This window comes from Camellia sinensis, chromosome 9 (assembly GCF_055761805.1).
Source record: "Camellia sinensis isolate YWXY chromosome 9, ASM5576180v1, whole genome shotgun sequence".
Taxonomy (NCBI): domain Eukaryota; kingdom Viridiplantae; phylum Streptophyta; class Magnoliopsida; order Ericales; family Theaceae; genus Camellia; species Camellia sinensis.
In genome coordinates this window covers 49325090-49337980 of record NC_138969.1, presented here as the reverse complement: position 1 = coordinate 49337980, position 12891 = coordinate 49325090, and the positions used below count along the sequence as shown (strand labels likewise).

General features: G+C 40.5%; 1 protein-coding gene across 1 annotated transcript in view; it reads right to left on the bottom strand.

Annotated features, from left to right (window-relative positions):
- Window positions 1–2831: 2831 nt before the first annotated feature.
- The window catches only part of LOC114320163 (salicylic acid-binding protein 2), a 29562-nt gene continuing 19502 nt past the window's right edge, over window positions 2832–12891 (bottom strand). The window contains exon 3 of the mRNA XM_028267289.2: window positions 2832–3251. Coding sequence (XP_028123090.2) covers window positions 2967–3251 — 285 coding nt within the window. The 3' untranslated portion in view covers window positions 2832–2966. The remainder of the gene's footprint in view (window positions 3252–12891) is intronic.

Below are 12891 nucleotides of genomic sequence, written 5' to 3'. Positions count from 1 at the left end.
GTAGTAGCATTTCTCCTTTACATGATACTGTGTGATTCTGCAGGACTGTATTGGCGCTCTTAACGGCACATATGTGGAGGCACATCTCCCGCCTCAGGAGGCACCGCCATGTTTTGGCCGTAAAGGACGGCACACGCAAAACATACTCGCAGCGTGTGATTTTGATTTGTGTTTTACTTTTATATCTTGTGGATGAGAGGGTAGTATGCATGACAGCAGAGTTTTTAACGAAATAAAACAGGACCCGGCCAAACAATTCCCCATGCCAGAGGAAGGTTAGATGAATTACAGCTGGTTTTTTTGTTTGTATTAATTGTGTGCATTTCATATTTGTAATCGACCACCATACTAATGCAAAATTATCGAAATACAATCAGGAAAATATTACTTTGTTGATGCAGGGTACAAGAACCAAAAAGGGTTTTTGGCGCCGTTAAGGGATGTCACTACCACCAGGAATAGTTTCGCATAACTGGACAGCTACAAAATGCAAACGAAATTTTCAACACGGTGCACTCGTCCTTATGGAGTGCAATTGAATGTACGTTCGGCGTATGGAAAGCGCGATGGGGATTCCTACATAACATGCCGCGATATGATTTCAAGAAAGTGCAAGTGCCATTGGTTGGGGCTTCAATGGCAATACATAATTTTATACGCTGCAACTCGAGCGACGATGAAGCATTCAACAAAGTTGCGAATGCAGAGAATTTTACATTCAACGACATGCCAAATGTTGGCAGTCTTGGTGACGATGATGATGGTGAACTAGAGGGCAACGATGACGTGCATATGAATGAAGTGAGAAAATCAATACGAAATGAATTAGTGCGATATCGGCGTGAACTTGGGTTGTAATCCTGTTCGGTCTGTACAAGGTGATGGCAAACGAAATGAATGTGTGAAACTGTTTAAAGTGTTAAAAAAATGGACGATTCTGTTTCTAAGTTGCAGGTTCTTTAGGGCGTTTACCAGTTTGTAATGTGGAAATTAATTAATGTAAGAGCGCAATTTGTTGGGAAAAATTAAGAAAGTAAATATGCCATTCAATTATAACAATAAAAATAATTAACAAAACTGTAATAATAATTTTTAAAAATTTGGTTGGGGTATTTTGGTCATTTGCAATAATTGTTTGGATAATTTGGTAATTGTTTGTATTAAAAAAAATAATACATTTACTAATAAACTTGTAATAATACAAAAAATAAATTCCTAAAAATGAGAATAATAAATTTGTAATAATAAAAAATATTTGGTAAATTTTGGAAATTGTAATAATAATAAAAATAAATTAAAATTTGTTGGAATATTGTAATTAATTAATTCAAAAAAGTGTTGACATGAAAAAGGGTAAAATCGTAAATTTCATTAAAAAGGTAACGGTATTTTGGTCATTTTAGAGTGATGTGACACTTTTAAAAAATATTAAACCAAAAATAAAAAAAGATAGTTTTTTACCAACTTCTCAAATCACCTCTAAAAAAGTCAAAAAACTTAATAAAAAGTCAAAAGTCAACTTTTTACCGACTTTTCAAAATACCCTTACTCAGCAGTATATTTAAGTAGTGTTTTAAATGAATAGTTATTAATTTAAATTATCGAATATCACCACTTTTAAATTTTAGGAGATAAAGTACTAAAAGTGTTAATTTATTAATGGATGAGAAGCATTGCTCTAGGAGCATCGAATAATTAATCGATTTATTGCAAGATAATAATCAACCTTTGAATTAGGCATGCCATCCGCAATAAAATGCCCAACCTGTTCAGTTCAGCCCAATATTTTTAGAATTTGGGAAAAAACATTACAGAGTTGGGTTGAACAAATGTTTCAACTCATTTGATTTTTTGACTGGACTTGGGCTTAGGCTTGGAATAAAGAGTTTTTAGTCTAACTCGTCTTAGCTCGGCCCACCCATTTAGAAAATTTTAGGGCAAATTACATATACCTCTCTTGAGGTTTGATTAAATAATAGATATCTTTCTGAGATTTTGAAAATTACATCCTGCTCCCTAAGGTTTGTATTTTCATAACAATTTGTTTTCTGAGGTTTAAATTTCATAACAAATTAACTCCTAATTTGTTATGCAAATATAGCATTCAAGGAGAAATTTATAATTTCTCAAATCTCAATGGGGTATTTGTAATTTGACCAAACCTCGAGAGGGGTATATGTAATTTGCCCAAAATTTTAATTTTAATTTTAATATTATTTAGTTACAAAAATAAATTAAAAAATAAAGAAAATAAATATATATACTTCTTTTTGTAACTTGATATTTGTCCACCTAACTTTGAACCCACTCAATATTAACGGACAATTACCTGACAGTGCAGGTTGGGGAAAATTACTGCATGTTAGCGGCAAACTACCATTTTACGTCAATCACAATAAACCGTACTACTAAAGAGGTTAGCACATTGAGGTTTTGTTGAAAAGTGACATTTTTAGTGATTATGGTGATTGAAAATAAATTTTTATTTTTATTTTTTAACAAAAAAATATGTAAAAAAATAGAGTAAGAAAAGAAATTTTTAACTTTGTTGTATGATTTTTTAATATTTTAGTATTTTTTTTGACATTTTAATTATTTTAATCTTATCCCAAATGCATCACGAGATTGTGTTTAAATCATAAATTTAAATAATTATTTAAAAAGAAAAAAAAAAGTAAATAAAATGTGAATGAAATATAATTTACATTTCACTCATATTTTACCTTCTTTATTTTGTTCTAAATTTTTACCTAAATGCATAATCTAAACATCACCTAAATGTTAAATAAGAAACATAAAAGAGCAGAAAGCAAAAAAAAAAAAAAAGAAAATTTGAAAACAACCACAATCAATGCAACATCAATATTTATTATCACAAATTAAAGATTAAAAAAGATCATGCTACAATCAAAACTTTCACCTAAAAGGAATTTTCGAGAATGTTTTATTTGCTTGCTATCACATGTTTAAGTGTGCTTATTAGCAATTTCTAAGAGACAGCAACAAAGTTCTTGAGGCTTTGAAAACATTGGCATATGATCCGCACCCTTGATCTCCATCACTTCTTTCACTCCTCCGATGTTTTCGATCATCCACCATTGGTATTCCTCTGTTATTGTGTAATCTTCGTTGCAGACAATAAAAACTCTCGTCACCGATCCATAACCTTCATTTGAGAAGTTATTTGCATGTGTCAAATCTTCTAAAAATGATGACCCTGGCCTCACTAACGTTGTTGCTAGTGTGAAATCCTGTCAAAATAGTGTATTTTAGGATTAAAAAAATCAAATATAGGATCGAATATTAAAAATATATGATAATAGTTTAGACAATTATTAGTTTTTTTTTTTAATTTTTTTAATAAAAATGTATATGAGCTTGATCTGATATAAAATTATGAACTTCAATTTAGTGAGTTAATCTCAACTAACTTAGTTACTATTTTCTTTCAAAAACCTTAATTTGTATTATCAATTAGATTAAATTGACACAAAATCTAAAATTAAGGCTCCATTTGTTTCTCCATAAAATATTTTTCTCAAAAATATTTTACCTATTTTTCATTATTTGGTTGGCCCAAAAACAAGTAAATATTTCCAACAAAGTGAAGGAAATTGGCTTACGAATTTAATTTTTTTAAGTTAATTTACCATCGTTGCTTTCATCAATGTACTGTAGTTCAAGCAAGCCGAGCACGAAATAATTCTTCTCGTATGATTCTGTTAATCAAGCTTGCGCTGCTCCGTACGACGTCGCTTTTCTCCCTGAAAACACAAACGTGAGCTAGCCGGCGGGTGTGTGCCGGAAACCTCTCCGATGTCTAAGTTAGCAAAATAGACAAAAGCTTTGTTTATTCGAGAATCAAAATTGCGTTACCTCTTCCATAGGTTATGTTGTGAGCTTTTATAGGTTCCGTGTGGCACAATCCTAGTAGGACTCTTATCCCTCCATGTAGAGTCCTCCTAAGAATTACACTCCTGAAAGATAATACTTATCTTTCAACACTCCCCTCACTGCTTAAACCAAGTGAGATAGTTTTACCTCGATAGTATGACAAAATGACCGAGCCAACATGGCCATGCTAAACTGGCGATAATGACCAAGCTCTGACTAGCTCGATTCTTTCCTTCATAGCTTGTACCTCGGTTTCGCTTATTGAAACCGAGCTAACCATAGCAAGCTTGGACCGAACTAATCAAGAGCAAGGTCCCCAGGAAAGCTCAAAATACCTTGGCTTAGAAGGATATGACTGAGCTAATTGCTACCACTCTGACCGTGGTGATCGAGCTAACTGTAAGGCTCTCTGGGACCGAGCTAACTACAAGGCTCTTTTGGACCGAGCTAACAATAAGGCCTTTTTACTCGGTCATTCTTATTGTGGCCCACAGAAACAGCCCATTACCCAACTCGGCCCAATTTACTTATTAGTTACCCTCTCAATTGCCCCTTAATTCCATCTGCGCAGCATGATTGAGATTACCCATTACCAACCGAGCTAAAAACTTTAGCCTTTAAACCGAGCTAAATTCACACCGGGTTACTAATTTGTCCGGTCAAAATGTCTTTTCAGTCGCTGTAACTGAGTCGCTTTCTATTCCATGGACACGTGGCTGACTCCCATTGGTCTAGCACAGCTATCCCAGCCGTCATCGTACTTCGTGTATTTTGAATAGTCCCATCTAAACTTATGCCTTACACAAAACAAAACCCTATTTTTCAAACCAACAAACCACTGTTCATCTTCTTCTCTCTTTCTACCTTCCGAGCCTCCGTTTTTCTTCAACCTACATCTGCAAAGCTCGTGTTTTCTATTGGTGCCATTTCTATCTTCGTGGTCTCAGATTTACATCCTTCCGTCTTCAATCCGCAAATAACTCAATCCTCTTTTCCTTTCCATTTGTATAGACTAGCAACATGTATCATTCGTATATATGTGTTTTTTCACAACACTTTCAAATGGTTTTCTCTCCAATGAGTAAGAACCTTTTGAACAATAAACACACCTACTGGATTTGCGAATGAACTGAAATGATACGTTTTTAGATCCAAAATCATACCACGACCGAGATAAGAACTAGTTTTTAACAGGTGTAGCCAACTGAACTAGATAGGTTTCAATCGGTGTAAGAATCATTTTAGTCGAGCTAAGGAACTGTCTGTATTAGGTTGCGCACTATCGAACTAGAAAGACTTAGATTCTAACAGAGCTAAAACTTGGTGCCAAACCAGCCCTCTGATTTAGTCAAAACTGAACTAAGAACGTTGCCCCTTAAGTTACAACCAGGCTACGAACCTCTTGTTTCCACATAACCGAGCTGAAGTCCTCCGCTTTAACCGAGCTAAGAATAGATAGTTCCCCACGTAGCCGAGCTAGGATTCCATTTATTTTGCCTCTGTTTCTTTTAGCACGGTCCAACGATCTGTGCTTAATACCTCTTTTTTACTTTGCAGACTTAGGTTGGCTAAGCACTACCTTGACCGCTCAACTGAGCTACTAAGCGTTATCTCACCACCGAGCCAACACTCTAGCTAAATTATACCTAACTCCACAAGGGGAAGTATAGATTTTTAGTAAATTCCCCAGGAGCTATCGCCGAATTCCGAAAAGATTACCCAATTCTAGACAACGTCCATCTTTCACTAGCCGAACTAGACACCACTCCTTAGGGAAAATCGGGCTTTGTCCCTTTCAACGTTATTTCCATCGTAGAAGCCGAACTCTGATTCCCAGTTCAACCTCTTATTTGTGAATTCCTCAGGCAAACAAATCTTTGCCCTACCCAGCTTTCCACAAACTCATACCGAATAATAAATGGCATCGCCGAGCTAAACCGCCGACTTGGCCTTAATCTCGATTTAGCCGAGCTATTTCATCAATATTCTTTAGGTTCAAACAAAGATGGCTGGGTATATTATTTAAGAATAAGACGCCGCCGTGAAATGATAATAAAAAATACCCCAGAGAAAGACGTTAATAACGACGATTTTTTCTAGGTTTCTGGGAATTTTGAAGATCATGAGGCCTAGATCGCAGGTGACCGAATAAACTGGAACAAAGGAGTAGCCGGTATAAATACTTCGGCTCATTTCTGTGCTATTACTTCGGTTTTCTTATTTTCAACCGCACTAACCGTTGTCTTTTTTCCCTTATGCAGACTTGAACCATCTCAAATCCCTGTATAGCTACCCCAACCTTGAGGTCCTTCGAGCCACACTAAGACATCCAAATCGAAGTTGGGTCGAGCTGCTCAACTTCGAACCGACCTACAGATACAGTAGTCGCAGGGAGACTAGGGTGACAGATTTCTTGCTGGAGCCTTCACCAGAACCAGATCTAGCCTTGCTTAAAATCAACCTGATCCCACTAATTGCCGAACAAGAGATAGACAAGAACAGAGCCGTAAGAGCCCTTATTACCGAGACAAACGAGCCCGAGGTACCACAAGCCGGTCAAACATAGGAGACCGTGGTAGCCCTACCATCCCATCAGCCTTCATCATCGCGCCCAAGCAAGTGTGCTCGGACTTCTAGAACCGAGCCACGCCTTGTTGACGAGGATGAAACCATTCTTCCGCAAACCACACAACCGAGCCCAGAGCCCGTGGGTTCCGACTGAGCTAGCCCTTCTGAATGGGCCCCGAAACTTTCATACCAGAACTGAGCTATCCAAGACACCGATTCAGTGGTGACAGACAAAGATCACACGCTCGCCTTCAACCTGGCTAAGAGCGTTTGTCTGCCGCCTGATATGAAACATCATGCCCATTTGACCGAGCTAAAGGCCATCCGGTCGGCAACGAAGTCAATGGTGCTGGTATGTACTCCTAATCGTCTCTTATTTCAGACGATCTGTTTGTTCGGTTTTTATTCATGTTTGCTATCCTTCCTTTCGCAGGCCATGCAGAAAAACCACATTGCGCATAAGCGTGTGTTGGAACTTCGCAAAACCACAAGGCAAGCCGTGGCAGAAGCTGATGCTAAATCGGCCAAGCTAGAAGAGGCCAAGAAAAAACTGGCCGAGCTACATACCGAGGTGGCTCGTCTAACCGGCCTAGTTATCTCGGCCGATGCTGATAAGCAGAAGGCTTTGGCTGTGATGAAAAATAAATATCTGCGCGAGCTAGCCAAGCTCGAAAGAAAGAAGAATACGGAGATCGCCGAGCTGGAGAAGCAGGTAGATGATGCGAAAGACCGCGGTTATAAGGAGTGCGAAGCTACCTATATCAAAAAATGCGAAGCTACCAAAGATATATTTTTCAAGTGTGGGTGGAAGGCAGTGGTGGCTCAGCTCGGTCAAGGTTTAGAGACCGAGGTCTTCAACAACCCTCCCCCACATTTCATACCGAGCTACATGGTGGAGTACGCCACAGCTATCCAACAACAATTTCTTCATCAAGGGAAAGAAGAAGAAGAAGAATAATAAGAGCCCCACAACGCCCTAGCCGTCGTCAATGATCCTGCCGTTCAGTCAGCTCGGGTGGAGCCACCGGTGGAAGACCTGACAACTGAGCTACCAACTGAAACTGGGCTCCGAGTTGAACTGGATGCGGATCTTGAGGACCTGTTTGGTTGATTATGTATTTTTCTTCTCTTCTTTGAAAAGAACTTGTAACCGGGCTAAGGCATATCTTTTTTGTACCTCTTGTATTTTGAATGAAATCTTCTTTTGTTACGACTGTTGTTTCGGCTAACTTCCTATGTTTACATTTTCTTTCCAAATGTAATCTGAATGCAGTATAACATTTTCTGACCGAGATACCTATCTAGTCATACCTGCCAACCTCTTTAGCCTAGGTTTTTACCTCGGCTGAAGATTACTACGCGTTACTCCAGCCAACCACTCTTCAGCCTTGATCTTTATCTCGGCTGAACTGTACTGAGTGTTGGTTTATTTTTTCAGCCAACCACTCTTCATTTTGGATCCTTATCTCGGCTGAACAGTACTGAGTGTTGGTTTTTCTAGCCAACCACTCTTCAACCTAGATCCGTATCTTGGCTGAAGAGTACTAAGTGTTGGTTTTTTCATCAAACCACTCTTCAGCCTAGATCCTTATCTCGGCTGAAGAGTACTTAAAGTTGGTTATTCATGCCAACTTAGAGTAAAGTTTTGGTTATTCCTGCCAAACGTCCTGCAGCTTGGATCCTTATCCTCGGCTTAGAAGAGGTGTTGGTTATTCTAGCCAACCTCTAAGTTGGTTATTCCTGCCAACCTAGAGTAAAGTGTTTGGTTATTCATGCCAAACGTCCTGTAGCCTGAATCCTTATCCTCGGCTTAAGAGAGGTGTTGGTTATTCCAGCCAACCTCTAAGTTGGTTATTCCTGCCAACCAAGAGTAAAGTGTTTGGTTATTCCTGCCAAACGTCCTGCAGCCTGGATCCTTATCCTCGGCTTAGGAGAGGTGTTGGTTTTTCCAGACAACCACTTCAGCCCAGATTCTGATCCTTGCTGAAGAAAGTTCAAAGTTGGTTATTCCGGCCAACTCTGATTTTAATGCCCCTAACTTAATAAAACAATCTTTTACAGAAGGAAACAATTGTGCTGAAAAGAAACTACTTGTTTTATTGATAAAAGAAAAAATTACAAATACTTAAAAGAAAAGCTAAAACTAAAATTGTTTGAGATTGACAGTGTTTCATGGCCTAGGAATGGCTTTGCTGTCCTCATCTTCTAAGTGATGTGCCCGTTTTCCTGCTAATCTGACCACTTTGTAAGGTCCTTCCCAATTGGGCTCTAACTTGCCATCTCTAGGTACCAGGGTGTTTCCCATTACTTTGCGTAGCACCCAATCTTTAATCTTGAATTGCCTTGGATGTACTGCTTTGTTATACTTCTTGGATAACTCTTGCTGGTATGAGGCGATGTGAATCAGTGCTCTTTCTCTTCTTTCTTCTGCAAGGTCGAGTTTCAAGGCTATGGCCTCTTTATTTAAGTCTGGGTCAAAATTCTCACTTCTTATTGTGGGGAGACCGACTTCTAGTGAGATTACTGCCTCCATGCCATATGCTAAGGAAAATGTCGTTTCTCTAGTTGATCGCCGAGGTGTGGTACGGTAAGCCCATAAAACATGAAGAAACCCCTTAGCCCACTTTCCTTTTGTCTTTTCTAACCTTTTCTTTAATCCATCCAAGACGACTTTATTTGATGCTTCCGCCTAGCCATTTGCTTGAGGGTATACCGGTGTAGAGTTGTAAAATTCTATCTTGTACTCCTCACAAAAGCCTCTAAATTTTTTTTCATCAAACTGAGTGCTATTCTCAGATATTAGAGCTTTTGGTTTTCCGAACCGAGTGATGATATTCTGCCAGACGAACTTCTTCACATCTTTCTCCCTTATTAATGCTAGTGCTTCTGCCTCCACCCACTTTGTGAAGTAGTCTGTTGCTGCAAAAAAGAACTTCCTGTTACTGGGTGCCGTTAGAAGTGGTCCTACTATGTCCGAGCCCCACATTGTGAAGGGCCATGGGCTAGTTAATGGTAGAAGCTCTCTAGCTGGTTGATGTATTTGGTATGCGAACTTCTGACATTTCTCGCACTTCTTGACATACTTCTCTGAATCTGCTTGCATGTAAGGCCACCAATATTCTTGTGAGATTGCTCTGTAAGCCAATGATCTTCCTCCTTGGTGGCTTCCGCATACGCCTTCGTGTATCTCGAACAAGAATGCTTTGACTTTACTGGGATGAACACACTTTAGGTGAGGTCTTGTGAAAGATTTCTTATACAAGGCCATAGATGGGGAGAGCCAAAATCGCTGCGACTTTGCTCTTATTTTGATGGCCTCTTTCTTTTCTTCAAGTAAGACGCCGTCTTTCAAGAACACTACAATGGGATCCATCCATGAAGGGCCTAGTTCGGCACAACATACTTCAGCTGCTTCGGGTTCTTCAATGCTTGGTCTTGGTAGGTAGTCAATCAGTAATTGATGTGGGATGGATGTATCTGCCATCGAAGCAAAGCCTACTAATTCGTCTTCTCTACTGTTTTCATCCCTGCCGATCTGTTTTATCCGTACTACTTCAAACTTCATGACCTCTTTTCTGACTAACTCTTGGTACTTGGCCATCTTGTCATCCTTTGCTTCGTAGTTGCCTGAAATTTGGTTTACCACCAGCTGTGTGTCACTATAAACCATTAGCTCGGTGGCCTTCATGTAGAGTGCTGATTTTAGGCCCGCCATAAGTGCTTTATACTCCGCTTTGTTGTTTGATCCTGGGAAGCCAAGGTTGATTGCTTGTTCCACTATTAGGCTATCTGGTGAGATGAGGATTATGCCAAGTCCTGCACCGTACCTGTTGGACGCTCCATCCACGAAGAGCTTCCACATCTCTCCAACAAACAGCTTCCAGCAAGTAGAGGGATCAGATGATGCCTTGGGGTCTGGAGTGTTGCTAGTGTCTTCTTCCAAGTTCATGCCTACTGTTTGCCCCTCGCTATCTGACTGTACCAAGTTCTTTCTTGTTGATGAGTCTTTGCATGGTGTAGCATGGTTTGCTTCTTTCTCCCTTTCTTCACTTCGGTCTGCTTTGGGATGTGGCTGGATATCTCGTATTAGGGGTTGCGCACTTACTGCGGCACTTTCCATCCCCTTTTCTACTGTATCAGTCAAGTCAACTGGGCAGATGTGATGACTTCCTAGTGTGAACTCCGCCACAAAATCTGCCAAGGCTTGAGCTTTTATTACGGTTCTGGGTTGAAACTTGATGTCAAACTGTCCCAACTCCACTGCCCACTTCAAGATTCACGCAGAAAAGTTCGCCCTCTCAAACAAAGCTTTTAATGGAAAAGCAGTGAGGACGATTATGGTGTGGGCGTGGAAATAGTGTGACAATTTCCTTGATGCCATCATCAAGGCCAAAGCCAGTTTTTCCAATGGTAAGTACCTGGTTTCTGCCCCCAGCAATGTCTTGCTGACATAAAAAATGGACAAGTGTTGGATTCCTTCTGCTCTGACCAACACCGCGTTGACTGCATGCTGCGAAACTGCCAAGTACACAAAGAGCTCTTCTCCAGGAACTGGGGTTACTAGCAATGGTGGAGAAGACATGTACTTTTTCAAGTTCTCTAGTGCGCGGTCGCATTCTTCATCCCACTCAAACTTGGCCTTTAAAGCTTGGAAAAAAGGTCGGCATCTGTCTAACGACCGACTTATGAACCGGTTGAGCGCGGCTGCTAGGCCGGTGAGATGCTGCACTTCTTTTACTGTGTTAGGCCTCTCTAGATCTTGGATTGCTTTGATTTGAGAGGGATCTACCTCAATACCTCTGTTGGTTACCAAGAAACCTAGGAATTTGCCTGATCCTACGCCGAACGCACACTTAAAAGTATTGAGGCGCAACTTGTTCTTCTTCAGGATCTGGAACATTTCACCTAGGTCCCTGAGGTGGTCCTTCTCATTCTTGCTCTTGACCACCATGTCATCGATGTAAGCCTCCATTGTTATGCCTAACAATGGTTCAAACATCTTGGTGACCACCCGTTAGAATGTTGTCCCTACGTTCTTTAGGCCAAAGGGCATGACCTTATAACAATACAACCCTCTGGGCGTTGTAAATGATGTGACCTCCTGGTCTGGTTCATACATAGCGATCTGATGGTAACCCCTATACGCATCAAGAAAGCTAAGTTGATTGTGCCATGCCGTTAAGTCTACCAGTTGGTCTATCCTGGGCAAGGAAAAACTATCTTTTGGGCATGGCTTGTTGACTGTTTTGTAATCTATGCAAACATGCCATTTTCCATTCTTCTTTGGCACCACGACTGTATTGGATATCCACTTGGGATAGTGGACTTCTTTGATAGCTCTTGTCTCTAGAAGGTTTCCCATTTCTTCAGCCACTATCTCGGCGTAGTGGAGTGCCGATCTGTGAGTGCGCTGTACGACTGGTCTGGTAGGTGGGTGGACGTTCAGTTGGTGACAGATGAAGTTTGGATCAATACCAGGCATGTCATACGGCGTCCAGGCGAACACTTTGATGTTAGAGGTCAAGAATTCCATGACCTCTGTCCTCTCAGTGCTGGATAATGACGAGCCAAGCAAAAAGAACTTTTCTAGATCCTTTTCATCTATTCTTACCTGTACCAAGTCTTCCACTGCCTTCTGTTCAGCGGTCCTGCCAACATCCGCAAACAGTTCATTGCTCTCAGGTTTTTCTACCATCTGTACGTACCCTTTGGCAATGTGGCTGCCATTTACTGTGACGAAGCACTGTTTGGACATAATTTGGTCTCCAAAGACCTCTTCAATTACTCCAGCTTTGTTGGGAAACCGCAATACTTGATGGTAGGTTGACGCTACCGATCGCATGGCGTGCAACCATGTCCTCCCCAATATTATGTTGTAGGTGGAAGAGATTTTCAATACCCAAAATTCTACCTATTTTGTCATGCTTCCTGCTCTGACTAGAAGGAATATCTTGTCCACTGGCCACTCTGGAATTGAGTTGAATCCGACCAGAAGAGATGTCGCAGGCGCCAAGTCTTTATCCTCCAGTTTCAGTTGTTTGAAGGTTTCGTAGTACATTATCTCACATGAGCTTCCTTGGTCAATCAAAATATGCTTGATGTCGTAATCCTTGACGCGGAGGGTGACGACCAGTGCATCATTGTGAGGGCAATATGTCCTTGCCAAGTCTTTGTCTGAAAAGGATATGATGTTCGTGGCTTCTGTTCTCCCATTTTTGATTGCAGGTTATGCACTTAATACCTCCCTTAAGTTCTCAGCCTTCTTGATCATCCCCCTGAGCTCACATACCCGCTCAAGTTCGAATATTCCATGTATTACGTTGATCACGCCTTGAGGTGGCGCGTCAATTGGCATCCCATTTAGAGCGTTGTGGTTTTGGGGGACTGGTTGTGCCCCTCCTTCTATGTACTGGTCCAGGTGCCCAGCTG